This window comes from Leptosomus discolor, chromosome 18, assembly GCF_034619465.1.
Source record: "Leptosomus discolor isolate bLepDis1 chromosome 18, bLepDis1.hap2, whole genome shotgun sequence".
NCBI classification, from domain to species: Eukaryota; Metazoa; Chordata; class Aves; order Leptosomiformes; family Leptosomidae; genus Leptosomus; species Leptosomus discolor.
In genome coordinates, this window is record NC_141408.1 from 10,439,104 (window position 1) to 10,462,957 (window position 23,854).

The following is a 23,854-nucleotide window of genomic DNA, read 5'->3' on the forward strand; positions in this document are numbered from 1 at the left end:
CAAGATACTTGTTTTTATTGGTTTCCCATGGCAGTGATTAATCTTACTGCAGGCAGAGCATTGTTCTTTGCATGGCTACACCTTCCTTTCCTTTGACATATATCCTCTGTGAGTGCTGTATGTCGTGACACCGAACACTGTAAATGCAAACTGGAAAAGACTGGACTTGTTGAACGCTAAAGACATTTTAGAACTGTTTATGGTCACGGTGTGCTGATATGAAATGTCCTTCACGTGGCACAGTTACTAAAAGTGCAGGTGAAAGCGTAGTGTGTGAACTTTGCAGTGCTTGCACAGCGTGGATGTGTGCAGCTTTTGTGTTATTTGAAAATACTGTTAGGATTTTAGGAAAAGATTGTATGAAAATGTTGAGAGCCTCTCCAAATAAAGCATCAATAAAATATTCCACCTTAGTCACCAGCAAAATGATAGTGGTGCTTGCATCTTTACGCTGTACATGGGAAGAGGACTGTTGAACAGAAGACTTTGTGATCAGAGAGTGCTTTTCATGCAAATGAAGATTTTATTACATGCTGCTGAATCAGGGGCTTGTGTAGCGAGAACAGCACAGAAGTGATAAGATCACTTTGTCATAGCTTGAAATTTTGCCCAGCGTGTCTTTCAGATCGCTGAAACGGGCAAGAAACACTCTTGTTAAGGGCACAGCAGTAACTGATATAATATTTTGAGGGCTGGGCTTTTTCTTCGTGGCACAGTCTGTCTACAGTGACCTGCCACGTGTCTACAGCCCTGATTTCAAAGCAATGAGGAACTGCAACGTGTAGGCGACCCTGTGTAGCAGCAAAGTTGTAAAAGCTCCCGTTCCTGATGGGATCCTTGTTCTGCTTTTGCCTGAGCGGGTACAGAATCTCCTCTCTGCTGCAAGCTGGGAGCCGTCAGCACTGGGTAGAGCCGAGCTGGCCGTCCGTTTGGCTGGGATGGCCCGTGTTGCCTGTTCCCGAGTTGTTCAGGGGCTCTGCGTGTGCAGCGGGGCTGTGTTTTGCTGCAGAGGGCACCCATCCAGGACTGATCCTGTTGATTTTCCTTTTGTATTTTGTTAGCTAAGATTGTCTTCCCGATGCCCTTCTTTCACGGTTAGAACCGGTTTGGTTTAATGAGGACCGTTGTTGCCAACAAGCGAATGGATATATGTGGTGAATAGGCATCTAAATCTTCCCCTGCAGATGGGTAGTGTTCAGCATCCTGATGTGACCTTGGTAAAAGTTCTTCAGTGTGCTGCTTTCCCTCTTTATTTATCTCTCTTGCTATGTAGCAGCTTTCCTTACAGAGAAGTGTCTGAGCTATTGGAAATCTGTCCTCTCTTCTCTTCCTCTCTCCAGAGACACTGTCAGCATAACACCCGAGCTACTTAGATTGACGCCTGAATATTCTGCTTTTGCACAATCAGGAGGCATTCAGTAAAGCAGCAAGATGAGAAGAAGTTTAAAATTTAGGACTGACGTTTTTAGACACTTTTCAGTGCATAATTTTGAATAGTCTTGGTGAGGAAGGTCAAAGGCTTCCTTCACATGGGATGCCCTTGTATGTGGGTGTTGAGCATCCATCCAAGTGTATAGCGCAGGGGTGAAACGTGCTTAGCAGCCTTCGGATTGCTGCGTGGGGCCGTTCACATTTCAGATTCTCATCTGAAGAGTCTAGGAACAAAATCTAACCCTGCATGTTCCTGGAGAGTTTCAGAGCAGCAGGATGGAACCTTTTTCCTGGTTTTTGCATGCAAATTATGGTAAGGATTATTCAGTGTTTAAAATCTGGTTTATACCGGCTTCTGAATTTCATTTAAAATAAACATCTGGAGAGCTTTTTGATCTCCTGTGCAAGACTGTTGTCTGCCTCGCTTGTTAAAGTGACTTCTGCTTAATTTTTAGTGAAAGGCAAAGACCTAGATCACTTCAGCCCAGAGGTGATCTAAATGGTTCACCTTCTGCAGTTAGAAATTTCCATGAGTGCACAGCCCATCCGGCAGGTATTTAAAAACCTTTCTCTCAGGGAGTGTGGCAGCAGTAGGTGTCTGTTCTGTGCTGCTCTTTGGGTTCTGCAAGGCTGCTACCTGTCGGGCGGTTGGTACGTCTGCAAAGCCTCGTTCTCCTGGTGCTGAGCATGTATCGGATGCTCCGTTTGAGAATTACACTCTTGTCCCTTTTCAGCTTGCAGTACAAAGCCCTCCTCCGGAAGACTGCCAGGGTTTGCCCGTATCCCGCGGTCAGATCGGTGGAGCAGTGTCACACAGAGAGTCATGGGTTATTTATTCAAATAGGCATTACATTAGGAGTATGTTTTCTCTGGTTTGACAGGAGCTCGCTCCTCTACTCTTCGCTGGAGACTGCAAATGCGTGCCCGTGGCGAGAGTGCTGGGTATGTGCTTCCTCTGTCTTTCTGGCTTTGAAATGGGTTCCTGTTGCTCTTTGGCAGACCCTGAAGCAGTGATCTGTGGAAGCGGCGTATTCAGAGCGAGAGTGACTTTACCTCTTTGTTTTCTCTTTGTATTTATTTCTGTATGGGCTTAGCTGGTCCCACATTATGTGTGAAGTAGTTAAATTTTAGCCTGCATCTCTAGGATGTGATTTCTCCCCCTCCCTTCCAGTTGCTTTGATCAAATCAAATAAAAACGCAGTGCTTTCATTTCTAGTTTTGTAGTTTCAAAGACAATCTCTTGACATGCTCTAGCAGTCTGGACCCGAGTCCTTTTTTTTTTTCCCTTAGTCCAAAGGCACACTGTGTCTTGCGCCTTTCTCTGTATCAGCAGTTGCAATCTGCATTGGCTTTTATCTGCATCAAAAGACAAATGGAAGAGAGCAAGACACTGCAGGAATGGGAAACAGACTTGTATGTGCGATGGAAATATATAATCCTGACGTTCCGTCTGCCACATGGACTACAGACCAGTTTTTATATTGGAAATCTGTAGCCTATACTCCCATAAATGTGAGTTTAGATTTTAGGCTTTGAAGGTTGCTTAATCCCCCCAGTGGTTAATACCAACATGAAATTTTCTGTGATGTCAAGCCTTTCCTTCTAAATACTTTTTTTTGCATATGTCAACTATACAAAGCAACACTCAATTTGAGAAATTAGCATTCAAACACTCTGTAAGCACTTTATTTTTGTCCGCTTTGTGAGCAGCTGAACGTGTGTCCGGGCTGAAATACGCTGAGCTGCTGCTTCCCGGCGAGTGTGCCGGTGCCGCTCGGCAGGAGGAGCGGTGAGAAGGCTCCCGGCCACACAGGCATGGGAGAATTTGGAACTTTGTCTGGAGTCCTGAAAAGGCACTCCTGACCTCCGTCCTGGAAAAGTACATCTGCAAATCTGCTCGGCGGCATCCCGGGGGAGAGGATCCCAGCTAAGCTGTACTAAATCATACCCAGTTTCTCAGCGAGATGAGCACTCTGGTCGCTGTCATCCCGATCAAAATCCGAACCGTGTCTGATGGCATTCGTAATGTGGCAGTACACGTTACTTTTTCAAAGTAGTAGTGCTTAAAGCAAAGTGTGTTTCTCTCTGCATTAAGGAGTCAGATTCAGCTATTCAAAGCAAGTTGATAAATTGCTTTTCATTAAGTGTCTGAGCGCCAAGGGGTTCAGTATGTGTTCCAAGGAAAAAATACATTAATTACAGCTTCTGTAGAGCATTTATCAATCACACAGTTATAAACAGTACTAATGCAGTTAATTGAAGGTAGAAAAATTTACCTTTTGAATTTGGTGACTGTAGCAAGTCTATGGTTGGAAAGACAAATTGTCTGGAAATGAAAATCAAGCGATGCTTTGTGGCTTGCCCGAGTAGCGCGCTCAAGTGTACACTTGACCAGCCTCTCGCACGGTGTTCAGAGGGGGTGGGCTGCCTTTTAGCGTGAGACGCACCGTGGAGGTCAGGGTGTTACGGCCCAGGCTATCGGGAGCTCGGCCTTTGTGCAGGTGGGTTGGTGCTTGTTTGCCGTCGAGGTACAGTCGTATGGGCTGCGGTAGCAGTATTCGTTCTCTCCTCGCCCACACAGCCGGGTTGTGTGTACTGTGCAGACGGGTGTCTCGCTGACTGTAGTGCAGCTACAGCTGCCTCTCTGTCCTGTCCGTACCATTTCTTTATTGCCGTGTGTGCGTGTTGGATTTTTTTTTTTTAAAAAAAGTAAAATAAAAGGCAAGTGCAGAGGAGGAAGGATGCACAAAAGCAACCCAAAATCTCCTGCTCACCTGTAGCCAGTACAACCTACCGTGAAGAAAGAAGTCTTTTGTGAATGTAAACTTGGGATAAAGGCGGTGTGTTGGCGGCTGCTGAAGGAATCCCGTGAGATCGTGCTGAAGTGTTTTATCGGGCCTGCAGACAAAAATTTCTGGTGCTTGTGGTGGGCAGAGGTTTTGCAAGCATCTTGCACACTCGTGTTGCTTTGCCTGTGGCTGTTTTGAACTGCCAGGTGGGCAACTGGCCCGTTTTCATGCTTTGGAGGAAAGCACTGAGAATAGTAGAGATTTTTTACAGCAGCTCACAATTAATGTATTTCTTGTCCTTTCTTCTGCTGAGTTGTTATGAGATGGCCTTTGAGTTTCTTGGAAGACTGATAAGGACACTAGGTGTGTGTCAGGACAAGCCAGCGGGGCACCAGCACCTCGTTCTGAAGGTTGACAGGAAAACGCCATCCCAGTGTCTGGTCCAGCCGTTTGGTATTCACCTGATGGCTTGTATTTTCTGCTGGTGAGTGTTTTGTACTTGTCTTGCAGCTTCTGTTTGAGGTTCTTCGATTGCTTTTCATCTTTACAGTAGGCTGCACAATATCTCCAGCTACAGAAGAAGGTCTTATCTTGCCATTGCAAATGGTAAAATGTGTATCTAAGAGCTGATGCGTCCGTGGTCCGGCAGGAAGCTCTGGCACTGTGCGCAATTAGAGATCTCTCTTAAATAAAAATCTGCCGTATATTTCTCCACTTGCTTTGTAAATGGGCTGTTAAAATTTCACCATAGGTGGGACCTTAATTCAGTATCCAAAGAGCTAAATACTAAACCAAACAACTGTCAGTGTAATTGTACAGGTCAGCATGGTACACATGCATAACCAATGCACACTGAACTCCATCCCGCCCTTGGCCCTGCCCGCCTGTGTTCACACACCTCTGGCACACCTGGTCTGCAAGTGAGTCCCTTTTTTTTTGTTTTATTAATATGTGAGTTCAGTTTTTTGTTTCGTATGAAATCTGATTCGTTCTGCCTCATCTTATTTGCAAATATTTCTCACTTTCAGGTGAATCTATTTTTAAAACAGGACTCAAAGCATATTTTTCAATATCTAACAAATGTCTAATGTGTTGTTTGTGTTGCATAGCAATAATATTTGTTCAAAGTTTGCTCTGAAAATTTTTTTTTTTTTTTTAAATAATCAGCTTGTAATAAACAGGGGAAGATAGCTACTTCCCTACTCAGGGAACTGTCATAATCTGTAACTTCTAACGATATTTTAGAAGGAAAAACTGTCATCCTTCTGTCATGTGCAGCCACGAGGATTTCTGTAAGTCATGATTAAGACTTTAATTCTGGGCTTTTATAGAGTAAGTGTGGAATGAGGGAGATAATGATAATGGTGATCTGTGCGAAGCAGCCACCGGAGAGGGAACTATTTAATGTTTCCTTTCCCCTTCGCCTCGGCAGCTGTTTGCTGTACTTAAGAAAAGCTTCCTTTTCACATCTGGGAAGGCAAGAAAGTCGTGAGAGAGGAATTCTGGCCAAGAGTGGCATGAGGAAGCTCACAGCTCTTTGCATGTCCTTTGTGGTAAAGTAAACCCCGTAACTACAACCTCGTGCTTCTCCCAGACATAGAACGAGGAGGAAAGCTGCACGTAACGCCAACGCGGTGCGCCTTCTTGCCGACGATGTTGAGGTTATAACTGCGGGCTCTCCGCTGTGGGAAAGGGGTCACTATGTATTTTGGTTTCTTATCACTTGAAGGCAGAAGGAAGTTACGTACGAGGATGGAGAATGTCTGTGGTGGGAATGTGTGGTGCCTCCGTTGGGGTATGTGTTAGCAACATCCTGTAGTTCGGCAGTCACTGCGCTGGTCTGGGTTTGCCCTGGATGGAAGTCGTCTCAGCTAACCATCATGTTCACGTGAAAACATGCACACTTGTGTCTGTAAGTCAGTTCTGTGTTTTTGTAGTAGCTGCTGTGACATTATAGATGCTGCTCGAGCATGTAGGAAGAAAGTGGGTTTAGTTTGCCCTGAGGATAAGGGATGCTTTGGAGGAAGGAATGTTTGTTTGCATCTCTCGGTGTCTTGTTGAAGAAAATGGTATCTTCCATGAATGTTACAGTGATGGGTAGGGAGTCTGCTTTGCTTTTTGAAAATACAAATGTAAGCCTAAAATCCTGGGCCAGTTACGATTTTGATGGCAACACTGTATTTACCCGGCCTCTGCTCTTAGCGGCTGCAGTTCAGCTGTAGGATCCTTTGCACCCTCTCCTGAATGACCGTGCAGAGTTATGCGCTGTGAAACTTAAGATAAATCCCAGACTGCTTCTTTGTCCCTGTTTCCCACCAGTACAGGATTAAAAACTTGGAGTTGGAAGTTACCATATAAAAGGAGGAACAAAACTAATTAAGGTCAGAGTGCTTTAGTGTAGCAAAAATTGAGAGGAGGCAGATACAAAGCTATTCAAATCACTTTTGACTTCAGGCAGGCCGATTTTCCTATTTCTTGCATGTGTTCCCATGGTAAAGGTAGTATCTCATCTGTCTCATAACTGACCACTGGCATATGTGTTTCAAGCACAGCCAGAAATACTCCTTTGAAGCTTTGGCCAGGCCCTACAATCGTCCCGACTTGTCTTTTCTACATCTTCCCTTCGCCTTAGAAGCGGCCTGCAACACCTGGCAAGACCTACTTACGCCTGTGTTGTCTGTCAGCTCCTGCCACCTTGCAGAATACAGAGTTAAATCTAAAAATAGGCTTAAAAAGAGGTGAGGGCTTTGAGCAAAGTAAAATAAGCCACTGATTTGGGTCATGAAAGGGAATTGATGTCACTGGTTCTCCGTTGCAGCTTTCTTGAGCTAAGAATTTCTTTCTGGGCCGTGAAAATGCGGAGGAGCGGTGGTGAGCAAACGGCGCTCGGGAGAGGGAAGGGTGGTCTGCTTCCAGTTCTCCCCGGGAGACTGCCGGGACCGGGACCTTGTAAGCCTGACGTGAGGAGTCAAGGTGGTGTTGAGTGCTCCACAGTTTCATTTCTCTTCACGGTCTTCTTCAGTGGTAGAAAACTGTCACCCACTGCTGTCCTTTTAACAAGGAGTGGTAACCGCTGCATCGAGTGATTAAATGCTTCATTCAAAGTTACGTCAGGAACCTGTGGTGAGCTGGATACTTCCCTCGATCTCTTCTGTCGTAGGCTAGTCCGTAATCAGGAGATCAGTCTTCTAACATAAATCTGGTCAAAAAACCTTAAGCCACTGTAAGCGGAGTTGTGTGCAATTTTTGCCCATTTCAGAGTGGTTGTGTGGCTTCAGTAATGTTTGTTAAGTGCTTTGATAGGCTTTGGTGAAGGGCAGAGCGTTAATAATTAAAATTGGAAGGAAGTTCTAAAGTAGTATGAGGGATGACGACCGCTTTCTGGTCTGTTAGTTAACAAAAATGCAAAATATAAACGGGTGAATCAGCAGGAATTTAGTTTAACGTTCCCTTCCCCCAGCCACCTGCATGGGCTGAGCACAAAAAGCAGCTAATTGTCTGTTCTGCTGTGGAGATGAAAGAAGCTGGTCCTACAACAGGAAAGGCTATTGAACTGCATGAAGGTGGTAAATTATCAGCACTGAAAACCTTTTGAGTTGGTATCTTTACGTGCTGAAAAAGTACATTATTGGTACTGGTATTTGCAGCGATTGGGGGCTGATGAAACCAGCGTCTCGTGACATGAATCTTGTGTTTCAGTCCATGTAATTAAGAGGTCAGTAAAACTGAAACTTGTTTTTGAAACTGTACGCCTTCACCGTGTTTGGGTATTGTGGGAGGGTGTGTTTGGTGAGGACGGGCCCCTCTTAATGGCTTTATCTTGGCCCAGCTAACGAGCTCTTTGCAGAATTGCGCTGTGATTTGCAGTGGGCAGACTGTAGTGTTTGTCCATTTTACTGCTAGCAGTTTCATTTGCAAAGTGCAGGCAGGAGCAGGCTTCTTGCCAGCAACAGCTTCATTCAGATTAGGGCTTTAGTTCAATTATGTCCAATTAACTTTTATTGCAGATAGCAGTGATAATTACTTGCAAGTCAATTTTTTGGCTGTGGTTATCCCAAGGCTAGAGTCTGAGCTTGATGGATTTTAATAACTGAAGTGACGTATAGCTTTTCCTCTTTTTTTTTCTTCTCTAGGCCTCAATTAGATGAAAGGTCAGAAGCTATGTAAAAATCCGTCTTACAATTAAAGCCAACTGTTCTACTCTTCAGCAGATGCGTAGTACTGTGTTTTAAAATAATCTCTTGGGACTGACCTAAAAAAAGGCTTTTTAAACTCTTTAAGATCATAACCTTGAGCTTGCTGCTGCTTTAGCCAAAGAGTGAGTTGGATGGAGCCGATGGCACACGTGGCAGTACCTGCCCGCCTGGAGCCGAGAGCCGCTGCCTCGGCTTTTTTTACTGCACTGCATCCTGTTCAAAGTTGCTCACCTAGAAGCCTTTAGTGGTAGCCCTTGGGCATGAGGAGTGTGATATGAACAATATTCCATTTAAGTGCTGTTACCCCAAAAGCTTCTTCATTTTCTTCCTTGTTGAGCTTCCATCCCAGCTCGGGGAGAGGAGCAGAGCTGTGCTGCAGCCCCTCCTCTCCTGAAGCACCCCACGTACATTTAAATTCTCTCTGCCTTCCCCTCCAAACTGTTTAATTTTGTTGCCTGAGTAACATTATAAATGGAGGTCAGCCTAAAAGGTGAAATGGTTTACAAGTGAAATCATAGTTAATTAAACTGCAAGAGGCAAAAATTGATTTTGATCGAAACTGTTGCAGGGCTCCACAAAAGGTCCAGCTGAATGCAGAAAGCCAAAAAGGTCCTGTGCTGGCAGGTGCTGACGGTGCACTCCGCTTGTTACAAAGGGCGACTCTTTATTGTTCAGTCTTCCTATTTATTTATCCCCAGGTACACTCGATGCTATTGTGATTTATTGCCATTTCAAAAGACGACCTCTCTGCGCATTATTTTGCAGTTTTCCATTTATAAAACATTAAGAGGATGTGATACCAGCCAGCGACGAATACAGTGCTAGCTTGGTGATTTTTGCTTCAGGAAACTGTAAGATTTATCTCTGGCTCTTCAGCAGTCCTGGGAAAGGGCCATTCTGCTAAGTGCCCAGGAATAAAAGGGAGTTTTAGGGCTGGAAAGAGGCAGGAGGAAGCCCGCAGGATCAGTCTAGACGCTGTCAAGCGAGGCATGGCTGACTGGAAGGAATCGTAGCGAATGCTGAGGTTGGCAGGGGTATTCAGTGTCTGCAGTTGACATGAACAAATTCTTGAAACCTCTAGATTTTAGGTTACTTTGGGAGAGGGAAAAGGAATGAGTCTCATTTGGTCTTGAGCAGCCTGCCGGGGGGTAAATGAGACACTGAGTTTCCCTTGGAGCATGAAAATTGGCCCGGATTCAATTACGTTTCCTGACAAGCTCTTACAGCCGTTTGCACCAAAGAAACTTCATAACCCGAGTTAGTTTTTGGGTTTGTTTGCAGCATTTATATATGCTGGAACTTGGAACGTCACGCGTGCGCTCGGCGGTTGCTGTAAATCCCGGCAGCGGCTCTGGAACTTCACAGGGCTCCCCTGTGAAGGAGGAGGAGAAGCGAGGCGCATCAGCCAGCCACCAGCGCTTAACAGCCCTCACACGGGACCCCAGGGTGCTGGAAACTTGGAATAGTTGCTTTTGTGTGTGGGTGGATGCTCCTGCTTCCTCCTGGCCCCAGGCTTTGTGAACAAGCCCGCAGTTAATCGTGGAATTTCAAACATGTGTGTTTACTTTCAGGAACCTAACTTTAGACTTCACCAGCTTGCTTTCGTCTAAACCAGCTCAGTTTCCCATATTTCACTGGCTGGGGATGGTTTCTGAGGAGTGTTTCCTTTGTGTACTTACCCTGTAAGGCCTCTTGGGAGCTTCAGAGACTTGACGTATTTCAAAACTTGGCAATAATTCTGCCTATGTGGTCTGTTTATATAATGATAAAGCTGCGTTAGAGTGTTAGAAATTTCCTAGTAGTACTGAGTTGCTTTACACTTAGCTTTTACTCTAGCTTGCAAAAGTACCCCCCAGCCTGAGGAGCACTGGGTCTGGCAGAGGCAATACTAAACTTTGAATATCAGCCAGAAAATAATATATGTTTTTAGTCCAGGAAGGCAATATCACAGTAAGATTTACTGGAACTGATTCTTAGCGTTCCAGGGAGGGTGTCCCTGGGCAGTGGGCGGAGGCGAGTTCTTCCGTCCTACCCGGTAAGCCTTGGTGGTGCCAGGGCTTAGTCTGAAAATCAGTGCAGGGGACACTGTGCTGCCTGGACCAAAAACCACCCTGATGTGCAGGTAAGGCTGAACGTAACAGTCATTGTGGGGATGTGACAGTTACCCCAAATCCCAAGCACTGCAAATCCCTCTTAAGCTTAACATGCTTTGATTTAATTACTAATAGATCTTAGGAGAAAAAAAGTATCTGTTCATGTGTCTAAACCTGCTGTTTGATAGAGCATCCTGCAGTATGTGTGCTGTTAAGATTATATCCTGCAGCCAGATTAGATTAAAATCACTTCAAAGAGGGGTATTTATTTATTTATTCCAATCTAAGGATTGTTTTCCTCTAGGAATGTACTTTATCTTTTTATATATATTTTCAAGACAAAGCTCGTTATGCTGTGTTTGGCGATATACAGGATCAGTTTAAAATAGAATTTAAAAACTTTAAAGGTAAGGGGTTTACAGCAGCCCTCCATTGCTGGATGCCAAAGCCTACTGGTCACTTGCTCTCTGATTTGCAGCTGACTGGTTTAGATGACAGTGTTACTGAGCCTGGTGCAGCCCAAAAACCCCTCGGTTCCTGATTCCCAGTGTCCGTTCCAGTTCCCCCAGTAACACACTGCCCATCCTTGGAGGCGCTGGGGCAGCAGCCGCACGGGGAGCTTTGCAGGTGCTGGTGGTGCCCACACAAGTTGCCACTGGGGAGCCAAGTCTGCTAGTGAGAAGTCTTGACGTGCCAAGTTCGGTTTCTCTCCCGCTCTGGACTAATTAGAAGCAATAAAGCGGGGGGGACGATGGGCCCAGCTGCCTTTGTGTCAGGACCCCGCGCCGCCAACCCGAGGCCGTGCACCACAACAGTTTGAGGCAGCCATTAGTGCTCCCCCCAGTCCCAAACACAGTCCATGCCGGGGAGTTCAGCTCATTTGAGCTGGGAGGTATGTTGGAGTTGGCTGCGCTAGTTCCTGCTGAAGGAGCGTCAGGTCAGAAAGTAGTAGTCAGGTGCGGAGTATCTCAAAGGGAATAAACGTTAATTAATTTCTAACCAAAAAAAAATGGACTTGTTTATAAAGAGATTTCAAATGCATTTGTTTTCAAATGCTGCGATCTCGATTTTGAAAAGCTTAATTTCATAGAGAATAAAAATTGGAGCAGGATTTTAATTATAGTATGGAATTCAGAGATGGAGTTATGGTCAGCACTTCTGTATGAGTCTGAATTTCTTTTTTTAATGCTCAGCAGTGACCTAGATGGCATCAATTTGGTTATTGCAAATCAAGCTGAAAGAATTATTTTATGCTTCTACTTAAAATGATTTTTTTTAAGTCCAGTATTTCCTTTAAAATGATTATTGCCACCCCAGTCTTTTATGAACCTTTGGCATTGCCTAAAATGATTATCTGCCCGCGGGAACAACTTGCCTTTATAGCCCTCTCTAAAACATTACTCTCTGTATTGGAGCTAAAGCTTCTGTAAATACATATTTTGACCTTCAAGGAAATACTGCTGTCTTATCACAGAAGCCTGGCTATTCTGAGTTGAATGCTGCGACCACTCTTAATCACTTGTTCTCTCTCCTAATGTGCCATTATCCTGTTTATTGCTGTGTGCGTGGCGCTGAGCCTCTCTGTGGCACTTCAGGAAGAGGCTTACTCGGAGAGTGGCGGTGTTCAAGCCGTAATGAGCGTTAATGACGGAGCAGGTGAGCAAACCCTCCGCGTACCTTGCTGTCAGAAATGCTGCTGGTTCAGCCAAAGAGCACGGCGAGCGCGGGGCTGCGCCGCAGAGCGCTTTGCTCTCTTTCGGGGCTGCACGCGAACTTGCCGTCGGTTGAGTGATGCTGCAGACACCGAGCTCTCTTGGTCGTGCAGGGGTGGAAGTAATCATGAGCTGGCGTCAGACGTTACGGGAGTAAAAGGTAGAGGCTTAGGTGAATATGGGAATGGTGTGATCTGATGGTTTTCTGACTACAGCGAAGGCTCTTAATTTTGTTTGTCTGCTTTCCGCTGAGAAGTAGGTCTTGGTTTTGCCAGTCTTCTGAAGTTGATGAAATGAGGAAAAAAGGAAAATACAATTATTATTTTTTCCTGCTGACTGTGAGCATTTCTGTTGCTTACTCAGGTGAAGCTCTGGCAGCTCACAGTGATTTTGTCTTGTGATTAAAAGAAGCTGGATTCTTGTTTTGCCTTTTTGGTCTTGCTGGGCATAATTTGGGGCAAGAAACTGCTGCCCACAGGCTGTTTGCAAAGTTTCACTGAACATTGCATATTTACAGTCATGAATAAACCTCATCTATAAAGATCGAGCAACTTTTCAGTTCCTAAAGCAATTCCTTTAAGTTGTGGATGTCACGGGTCTTCAGTCATTGTTTCTGAACACCTGAAAGACTCCAGGAACTCTTCCTCCTACAGAGGGTGAGAAGAAAATCCGGGTTTAGATTTATTTTACAAGGTTTTACAACTACGTATCCTGGACTTCTGGGTGGTGCAGATTGTTACTATCTCCTAGGGATGAAATGGAGAATGATGTAAACTTGTTCTGTTGGTGGTTGCACTGTCAGCCCTGCAGCTTGGTGAGATTATGTGTTTGTTTCTCACGGCACTGAGTTGCTGTTACTCAGAGCGGGTGGTAGGGTGAATGGGCAATAGCATGGAGCTGTCAAGCTGACATTCAGAGCCCAAAACTATTTTTAATTGTTAGTCACAGTGGCATCCAACAGGCTCGCTCAGCAACACTCGGTCAGCTTTTGAGAGCGCTCACACAGTGAGGACGCAGCAGCTTTTGTAAATTAATATTTGTATGAGATTTCTTGGCCGTTGGTTTAATCAGCCTTTGCGTGTTGAGCCGAGGAGATGCATATAAATATGGAGCTAATGAATGCTACACAGTGAGTAATTGCTGTGCTATGGGGAGGCTTTAAGTCCACGCTGTTTGCTGTGTCAGTGCAGTTATTCCTTGGGCGGTCTGACTTGTGATGGTGGTCCGGGGTTAGGTTTCAAATTAAAGGCTTTTTGAAACGTCCCCACGGAGAAGTCGGCTTTTGGAGCTTTCTGGAGCATGAAGGCGGTGGTGCTGCCCAGGACACAGCGCTGACGTTGCCGTGTCGGGTGTCATCCAAAGGTTTCCTTCACGCCGCCTGTGCAGTCCTCGGCAGTGGCCTCTGCGGGGCTTCTGCAGCCGTGGCCTCTCGTGCCGGTCTCGAGCGTTCTGCTTCGCCTCTTTTCATCTTTGAATGCCTCCCCACTTGTTTTAATTGGGGTTTGTGAAACAATGACTGAAATTAAGTCAGCGTATAACTTTTGAAGCCTTCAACTCTTTCCATGTCTTGGGGGTCATATAACGAGCCCCAGGGCCTTTCTAGCCGCTCCTTGGGTGTTTCGGCAAAAGCATTCCCTGCCTAGCGGCACTGGTGCTTGCAGAGATCTGGGCAAGGAGGAGAAGTCAACTGATTTCCCCAGCTTGGCTCAGCCACCTCGTTTCCCAGAGCTTTCTAAAGCGCTCCTGGCTGGCTGTGGCCTGCCCCAGTAGCTGCAGCAGGGGGGGATTTGAGCAGGGCTTTGGACCGGGTGGCCTCTAGAGACCTTGTTCAGACTCAAATTTCTCTCTGTGGTCCTAGTAACGTTGGGAGACTTTGAGCTGGAGTTAGCTTTGTTGCTGGAAACCCCCCTTGCGTCTGTACGCCGATGATGGGATTTGAGGGTCGCTGCGCGGTGTTGGTATACAAAGCGCTTTAGCACTCCGTGCGTTCGTTTTGAGGTTGGATTTCCTAAATGCTGAACCTCCGCAGCAGAGGATGGTGGCACCTTTGCAGCTCCTTTGTGCAGAAGGCACGTCTTGCCGTTCGTCTAACCTAGAGCCGTGCAGGTTAGCGAGTCTCCTGTGAAATGAAGGAAGTTGTAGCCATTCATCTTCCAGCCTAATGGACCACAGAAGTTACAAGCTGTAGCATGCAGCTTAATCTTGCCACAAGGCAGAGCGCTGCATACTTTGCCTTCAATTTATGCATGCCGTGCCTTTTTATTAAATGTAAAAGAGCAGTTGACAGGATTTCTCCAGAGGACTTGCTTTAGCTATACCTGGTAGATGGCCAGCGCCTTTCAGTGTACAGTAAAGTGAGTGATGGTGGTTTCTTTACCGTTCATAACAACCACCTTTGAAATCTGAGGACAGAGTTATGGGCTATCCTCTGTGTGTCAAGCAGCAGAGGAGAGCGAGATGGCTGTTCTAGTTTTAACCCTGCAGGTGACCCACTCCCACTTCTTGAAGTATTTCCGTTGCCGTTCCGAGATGCAGTAGGGGCCGGAGCAGCCTTGCGCATCTGTGCTTGGTCAGGCCTTCACCCAGGGATGGCTCTTTGCCGCTTTCTTTTCTCTGTTCCTCCTTGTATTATAACTTTGAATTGTCTCTCTGTTGTTGCAGTGTGCAGAGGAGTGAATGCCCCATGTTGTGTTAGTGCCTGTCTGCCATGCTGGCCTGTCTGCCAGGACCAGGTGACCTCTCCTTTCAGCTTCTTTCTTACACGCAGATGAACACTGGACTTCAGAAATGTGAGTGACGTTTTGTCTGCAGGATGTGGTTAACTGTTAAATCTGGCTCTGGTACAGCTGTGACATAAACATTTAGGATACAGTGGAAAAACTATTTAATGTTAGAGTCTTTCGTTTGTTATGCCTTCAAGGCATCCATCAATAACGGCTCTGAGAACTCGCTGTGGAGGTTCACCTGTGTGCAGCAAGCTCTCCCCCCACTTCCTGGCTTTATAAAGGTTAATTTTAACCACAGTAAGATGAAATGCAAGTGAGGTTTCTGTGAGATTCAGGCCTCTTTGCTGAAAACATTTTGTTGTGCTAAAAGTGTGCCAGCTGACTTGCTTCTTAACACAACTTTTTCCTGACTCTTTTTCGCTTCCATTCATTTAATTACTTGTAGACACCAATACAAGTTGGATCAGGCTAATGCAAACCTTTTGAGGTCAGCAGCTCTGTTGTTCTGCCTACTTGGGGTATATACTGCAAATATTGGTGATTAGCCCAAATCACTAAAGTTCAAAGTTTCCATCTTCTTTCTGATGTCTCTTTGGTGCCTGTGAAAATATGTCTGCAGAGTACTCTAATAATTCTTCTTTGATAACTTCAGTCACTTTTGATAGTTGTACTGGTATTTTTAAGAATAACTTATGCTTGGGAATGTTAAGTTTACTGGCTAGAGACTCTTTTAAATCTTACTCTGTCCCTCCTCTTTATCACTGAAGTTGCACGTTGATTGTTCAGCTGAAATTTCAGAAATACCAAGGTTTCTACATGAGATCTGTGGACTTGGTTCTTAGGGCTGCGACCTGTCTCTTGCAATGAAATGCGCATTGGGAGATCTCCGTACCCTCAGCTCGCTGATGGACTCGTTGCTCTTTAAAACCAAGTAATTTACAGTCTAGTGGTAGCAAAATGGTTAATATGTTAAGGCCTGTGAGGCTACTGAAAATAGGTAAGAGAAGTCCTGGTCCTGCCCGAAGTGAACGACGCTGTTCACGCATACGTGTGCTCCCCCGCATCGCTCGCAGAGCGTTTATGCCAACTCCATGGGCTCGGTGACTGTAACGACGCTTTCAGCAAGGGTAAAAATCTTTACTCGCAACAGGGCTTCCTTAGATGGCATGAAACTGGGCGTTCCCCTCCTTTCTCTTTTCCATGTCCAGTCTGAGCTTTGCTGACCGAAACGTGCTTATTCAAAAGGCAAGCTGTTGTGGGGAGAACGCGCCCAGGTCCTCCCTTGACACGAAGTTTCTTTGGCGGATCGGAAAGCTTAGTTCCGAAAGCAAATCGCCGAGGTTCACGTGAGGGTAGCTGTGCATCAGTCAGGTATTTGCTCGTTACACCTTTCGGAGGCAGCGTGCTGGTGTGTGGGCAGTTTCTTAATCCGATGGTACCTGAGGCTGTTTCTGAGAACTGCTTATCCCCGTGCTGAAAGCATGGCTGTATCCCGCTTAGTGAAGAGCTTCGGGTACTGCGTTGGAAAGAATTTAGGACATAAAGTAGCTGGCAGGCACTGGCTGGCAGGCAGTGGTGATGCTCAGCTGTTCCAGTTTGTTCTGATTTATATGGAAAATGAAACTGCTGTACAGACCTTGCTCACCCCTGCTGCTGATGTGTGCAAGATTAATTGGTGCGTTTCTGTCCGGACTGTATATGCACAAGTAGTCTAGCCCCTGGCCAAAGAAAAGCTGAGTTAATGAGCATTTTTAATGAACGGTGACTTGTGACTTTTGATGGGGGGTTGGAATCGGGCTTCAACAATAGTGCTGTTGCATTTAGAAAAGGCACAGAACTCCCCATGATAGCCTTTATTCAGACTTACAGTGTTTGCATTAACAATTTTTTAAGTGTAGTTTCCTGGATCAGACTTTTTATTAACACTTAAAAATCCACATTAGCTTAATTCTCTTTTTTTTTTTTTTTCCTTATTCACTTTCAAATAAGAGTCTTTTTTCTTAAAGGTGGTCTGTGCAGTAGGAGGCTTGTAGATTAATATGCACATATTTTTTTCCTTTAGGAAAAAAAAAAAAGGACTTCCAATTTCAGTATTTTTCTTTGAATTCCAGCCTGCATCACAGGATAGGCTAACCCTGAAATTCTTCCTTATCCACACAGGGGATTTCACACTGGCTCCATATTGATATTCTTCCTCCCAGTGACTCCAGTGTAAACCTAACCAGGCAGGATACCTGAGGCAAGACCCAGCAGTTTCCGCAGCCGCTGTTGGACTTAGCGGCAGTGTCGCAAGGCCTGGGGGGAAAAGGGTGGTTTTCTGTGACAGTGGTGCAAAGTCAAGGGGGAAGGTGCTTCTTGGAGAGCTTTTGTTGGGGGGGTGTGGGGAGCAAAAGAGAAGAGCAGGTAGGGACTGAATATGGGGTCATCAGCTCAATCGAGTCCTTTCTAGGGGTGAGGGCTCTTTCTGTAAAGCCTGTAGAGGAATTACTGTAATTGAGGTTTTTACCCAGAAGATGGGCACAGCTGTTCTGTCGCCTGTCCCAGCGCAGATGCTCTCATTAGGGTAGGAATCCTGAAGGCCTGTTCAATGTTAACGAAAATTTAACCGTAGGCAGTTTTAAAAGCAGCGGGGTTCTAAGCCTTAGTGTGAAACGTACTTAAAAGATGTTACCTTAGGGCTGAGGTGAGTCAGAGAAATATATCTCATTGCGTGGTAAAAATAGCTCCAGCGGTGAGACGCGCGCAGGAATGTGACCAGATGAATTGGTTGCCATGGGGTTAGCGGGAGCGTGAACTTGCAGCTCACCCATCTATTGGGGTAATTGCTCATAGGCACAGCTTTACCCGATAGTAAACACAAAATAATTAATTTTCAACAAAAGCATTCTGCCTTGCGTTTACCGTGAGGTAGCTTTGTGGAGCTCATCCCATGGTTTCCTTCTTGCTCATCTGCCTCGTCGTTTTATGGTCTGATCCGGAATTCTTGTGCTTGCACACGGATGATGAGCATATTCTAATACCAGCATTTTCTTTTGCTGTATTCTAGCTGGTTGTCCATTCACGTGGTTACCAGACCTAATGGTTCTTTACGGGTTTGTAGGATATGTGTGTGGGATGTTTAGACTCTTGCTCACCCCACAGTGCCTTTCTCTTTTCTCCCAATTTTTTGCTGCCTTAATTGTTAACAGTCATTGGATCTCGCCTGTGGAGCTACTAGCAAAGCGCATTTTCAGCGGCACGTTGGGGCATGCAGAAATACATCACCTTCAGGCCTAAGCAGAGTGGCTGAGGTAGTCCATAGGAAAAGGAGAATACTCCTAGCTGCGCTCAAGTTGGTTGAAATGGTGGGTAGTTTCAGAAGATCCTGTCCAAGGGATTTAAAAGATGGTTTGGCGTTTGGTAGGACACCAAGCTTGATGTTGGTTGGTGCGTCATTTAAGTTTAACTGAGGGGTTATTTTCTCTCGTCAGAGGAGGGAGTTTTTCCAGATTCGGGGTTACAGATGTGTTGTAACTGATAGCCGCAGCCTGTTCAAACGCTGGTGTTTTAGCTGCTTTCTAAAAGCTTCCACTGCCGTTCCCGTGTAACAGAAAAATGGGTACTTGAGTAAAAGAACGTTTAGTGACCCGTTCAGTGTTTATACTCCTCACCTAATTTGCTGGTATGCCTATAGAAATGTAAACCAGGCTGGGAATTTTGGTGGTAAAGGTGTCTTAATGTATCTACTTAGTTTTCATCTGAAAATAAAAGCTTTATGTGACAATGGCCGTAAGTGTAGCATAAACCATGATAGACAGGTGTGGGTTCCTTTGTCCGTTGTTGATGGTCCTTGTCTGATTCACGGTGAGTTGCAAGGGTCGTCTCTTGGGGAAGAAACAGAACTTAATGAGCGTGGGCAACGCTAAAAATAAAGGTTGGGAGTTCATAAAGGCCTTGGCTGCTGAGGCAAGGTAGTCCTGGCAAACGCTGTTCGGAGGCTCTTCTCTCCCTTAGGAGCATAGCAGCTCGCTGGGAAGGACAGAGATAAACCACCTGCCTGCAGCAGCAGGTACAGGGATATGTACAGAGATTAGTATCTGGTTAATATCAAATGAGCATTTCCTTTGAGAGAAAGGGTGGGACGTGCCACTGTTCAGACAGCACAGGGAGTGACACTGTAACTGGTGCTGTGCTAGGGATGCAAGACAACCTGCAAAGCTTATTTCACAAAAGATATTTTTCATGTTTCGTTAATTATTGTTTCTTTTGATATCCATCCTGTTTTCCGTGTTATGACCCTTACTTTCTGAAAGCGAGTGCTCTTAGAGCAGCGCTGCTCTCCCTCGCCTCTGAAGACTGGAAGCCGCAGGATGCCCAGAGATGGCTGGTACTCGTGTGTTCAGGAGTCTTTTGGAGGCAATTTGCTTAAAAGAACGAGAGGTGGATTTTCAAGAGGAAGGGCCGTTTGCATGGGAGCATCAAGATCTTTGCCTGGACCATTAGTTTCCTTGGGTCAGGGGGCCAGATGTGGGGCTGGGGGTGCTCTTGGGCTCTGGAGGAGCTGGCTGCCACGTTTCCCATTCTCTCAGCACAGCTTGGGGATGCTGAAAATTGTAGTAAAAAGGATGGGCGTTTTTTTCCAGTAAACTGTTTGCAAGGTGGGGGTAAAAAAAAAAAATCAAGCAAAAGCAAAATCAGATTGTCAAAGCTGCAGGCCATTATTTGAAGATTATAAAATCACTTCTAAAGCAGTAGTCCCATAGGAGTTAAGCAGCAGAGCTGTGGTAGGGGAATACTCTGCTTGGAATACGATTATAGCGAGAGAGGCCCAAGCATTTCCCTAGATTTCTGAAGTTCTTTCCAGAAGCAGTTCGAGCTTGTGGGCAGCGTAGGTATCTGCTATCAGAGTCAAGTAAAACCACATCCCTCTCTCCAGAAATCTTTTGTCTGTGTCTGGGGAGCAGCATGTTTCTAATCTTGTGAGGCAATCACGTAATTTTGCTGTGTGATAAGAGGATGCTGTCCTTAGCAAGGTGCCACGCTGAAAATTCAGCTGAAGAAATACTTGCAAGCTCTAAAGTAATGCACGTGTAGCCTCCTTCCATTTGCTGAACTTGGACTGACAAGAGCTTCCTAATGGACAAGACGACACCTAAAGTGCTTTCAGATGTCAGCGTCTAGAAAAGAGCTCAGCTGTAAATGGAGGCTTGAGCTGAAGTGCTTCGTGTGTGTATTGGGTCTGTGTGGCAAGGTTTTGATAGCGGAGGGGGTTACAGGGGGATGGATGCTGTGAGAAGCTGCTAGAAGCTTCCTCCGTGTCCGGTGGAGCCAATGCCAGCCGGCTCCAAGACCGACCCGCCGCTGGCCAAGGCCGAGCCCACCAGCGATGGTGGTGGTGCCTCTGGGAGAACGTATTTAAGCAGGAGCATAAGAAAACCCTGCACAATGGCAGCTGGAGAGGAGAGGAGTGAGAATGTGTGCGAGAAACAACTCTGCCGACACCAAGGTCCGTGGAGAGGGAGGAGGGGTGGAGGTGCTCCAGGCACCAGAGCAGCGATTCCCCTGCAGCCCGTGGTGAAGACCGCGGTGAGGCAGGCTGTCCCCCTGCAGCCCGGCAGGTTAATGGTGGAGCAGACCTCCACCTGCAGCCCATGGAGGACCCCATGGGCAGGTGGATGCCCGAAGGAGGCTGCTGGAGCAGGCTCCTGGCAGGACCTGTGGCCCCCTGGAGAGAGGAGCCCCCGCTGGAGCAGGTTTGCTGGCAGGACTTGTCACCCTGCGGGGGACCCGTGCTGGAGCAGTCTGTTCCTGAAGGACTGCCCCCATGGAAGGGACCCACGCTGGAGCAGTTCGTGAAGAACTGCAGCCCGTGGGAAGGACTCACATTGGAGAAGTTCGTGGAGGGAAGGACCCCGCACTGGAGCAGGGGAAGAGTGTGAGGAGTCCTCTCCCTGAGGAGGAAGGAGCAGCACAGAGAGCGTGTGATGAACCGACCATAACTCCCATTCCCCATCCCCCTGTGCTGCTGGTGGGGAGGAGGGAGAGAAAATCAAGAGTGAAGTTAAGCCTGGGAAGAACCGGGGGTGGGGGGAAGGTGGTTTAAGATTTGGTTTTATTTCTCATTATCCTACTCTGATTTCATTGGTAATGAATTGAACTAATTTTTCCCCAAGTCGAGTCTGTTTTGCCCATGGTGGTAGTTGGTGAGTGAGCTCCCCGTCCTTCTCTCAACACACAAGCCTTTCGTTACGTTTTCTCTCCCCTGTCCTGCTGAGGAAGGGAGTGACAGAGCAGCTTTCGTGGGCACCTGGCATCCAACCAGGGTCAACCCACCACCTCAGCATTATACGGGCTTAATGTTTAATTCGTAACTTTCTGATTTTGAATTACACAGTAAAGATATGGAGAATGGCTTGAAGAGCCGTGGGGAGGCCAGCCTTAAATTAAAGAGAACAGAAACTAGCCCATCACTGCAAGCCATAAGAAATACTTCAAGCTGGAGACAATCCGGGGTGTCTAACACGTTTTTGTCAACTGCAAACATACTCTGATGAAAACACTGGTTTCATTTTGCTCCCCGAGGCAGGTCTTGCTTTAAGCTGAACTGGGGGTTGTGTTGGCCACCAGGTAATAAAGAGAATGAGGTATCTGGTACACAGTGCGCTGGTCTGGGCAGATGAAGTTTCTTGCCTTTTGATTCCTTGGAAATTTTCTACCCTTGTTGTGCAACTGTCTTGCCCTGGGGTTGATCCCTTGCTTACCTGAACTGGCATTGACGAATTTCCTTTCTCCGCAGGGGACACTACACAGAAAATGAGATCTGCACAGTATCCTACCCCAGCAGAATTGGATGCTTATGCTAAGAAGGTCGCCAACAATCCACTGACTATAAAAATTTTTCCAAACAGTGTCAAGGTTCCCCAGAGGAAACACATACGCCGTACTGTGAACGGACTTGATACTTCGGGCCAGAGGTACAGTCCCTACCCGTCTCAGGCCACCACGAAAACAGGCCTCCTGGCGATAGTCAAATCTCCAGCGAAAGGAATCCTCAAAGACTTTGACGGGACGCGCGCGCGCCTGCTGCCGGACGCGATGATGAACCCCCCTTCCACCCCGTACGTTGCACCTAGCACTTTAACCCACCCCCAGGCGCTTGCTCGCCAGCAGGCTCTCCAGCATGCACAGACTTTGCCGCACCCCCAGAGCATACCGCAGCCACAGACTTTGCAGCACCCTCAGGGTATACCACAGCCACAAAGCTTACCGCACCCTCAGGGGATCCCGCAGCCGCAGGCGCTGCCGCACCCTCAGAATATGCAGCAGCCGCAGGGCTTGCAGCACCCTCAGACCATGGCACACCAGGCGCTGCAGCACCCCCCGAATCCTTTGCTGCAGCCGGGTTTACATGGAAGCAGAAAGATGCCGGATGCGGACGCGCCGCCGAATGTGACCGTGTCTACCTCAACCATTCCCCTCTCTATGGCTGCCACCCTGCAGCAGAACCAGCCACCGGACCTGAGCAGCATTGTGCACCAGATTAACCAGTTCTGCCAGGCCAGAGCTGGCATTAGCACTACCTCAGTGTGTGAGGGACAGATTGCAAACCCCAGCCCTATAAGTCGCAACCTGCTTATCAATGCAAGTACCAGGGTATCTACTCACAATGTCCCCACACCCATGCCTTCCTGTGTAGTAAACCCTGTAGATCATGCTGCTGCTGCTATCCCTCCTGCCTCGGTTAACGTGCCCATGGTGAATATTAACAGGGTGCCGCCCGCCTACCAGAACGAAATCAAATCGGTTGCGTGGAACCAGCACCAGCTTGCGCATCTGCAGCAAATGTGTGGGGATGCTGCCGGGCCCGCTGGACTCGCGGCGAAGCACCCGCAGAGAGAGATCGCAGGGCAGAGCTTCCCTGGCAAAACTTCCAACTACCCTCAAGAACTGTGCATGGGCCAGTCGTTCAGCCTGAAGCCCCCCATCGAGAAGCCGACGCCTTCTCCGCCTGTGAACGGGTTGCAGGGACCCTTGCCATATACCAATGGGCACTATTTCCAGCCCATCTGGAATAACATTCTGCCCACACCCAACAGTGACAGCTCTGGGTCCCAGGACCTCGCCATGCCTTTCCACGGGGGGCAGCCAGCAGGAGCGCCGCTAGATTGTGCAGGAGGAACTCATTACAGAGCTGGAGCTGGCCCATCCAGCCAGAATAATGTGATGCAGACCATGGATTACCTAAGCGGGGACTTCCAGCAGTCCTGCTTCAGAGAGCAGAGCATGGCCGTGCTGGGAAAAGTCCATCGGCCTCCCATGAACCGAGCACCTGAACCAACCGATAGTCGAAATCTTCATATTCAACACCCAGGGTATAGATAGGCTGCAGTCACTTTCACAGACAAAAATTATAGGTTTAGTCTTAATTTTAATTAATAAGCAAGGCATTTTTAACTTGCAAACTTGTGTGATCATTATAGTAACCATTGGAAGAAGACATACTGTATATCGAAAAGCTTTGCTTACGTGTTATCCATCTCCTTTGTGCATCAAATATTTAACATGCCTTTTGTGTCAAAGAATTTCATTACACTACTTCACGCCACAGCTGTTTCCTCGCCGCAGAATCCCCTTTGTGCAGCTTTTGCCTTCTGCTTAGTAGCTGCTTGCTGGACTGATGTTGAGTTGCTGCAGGGTTTCGCAGTGGCATCTGTTCACCAGCTCCGTCAAGAGCGAGGTAGCGTAGCTGCTTAAATTTCCATCTCAATTTCCTCTGAAGATTAAGAGCAACAGAATTTGTCAGGAAGTAGGGCTTATTTTCAACTCGAAAGCCCGTTTCATTAATGCATTAAACATTGACCATTTGCACTGTCTAGAGGCCTATTTAATTGAAAAAGAAGCCTGCGTTTGCAAAGAGCTAGCTAGGGG

General features: G+C 46.8%; 1 protein-coding gene across 2 annotated transcripts in view; it reads left to right on the plus strand.

The window, feature by feature from the left end:
- FAM222B (family with sequence similarity 222 member B) overlaps positions 1–23,508 on the plus strand; it is a 35,372-nt gene extending 11,864 nt beyond the window's left edge. The window contains exons 1-2 of one of the 2 annotated variants that reach the window (XM_009959583.2): positions 14,897–15,010; positions 21,723–23,508. In XM_009959583.2, the coding sequence (XP_009957885.2) occupies positions 14,929–15,010; positions 21,723–23,308 (1,668 nt within the window). In that variant the 5' untranslated portion in view covers positions 14,897–14,928 and the 3' untranslated portion in view covers positions 23,309–23,508. Of the gene's footprint in view, positions 1–14,896; positions 15,011–21,722 lie in introns of those variants that run through there. The other variant, XM_086475073.1, reaches the window with a different exon arrangement.
- Positions 23,509–23,854: the final 346 nt, after the last annotated feature.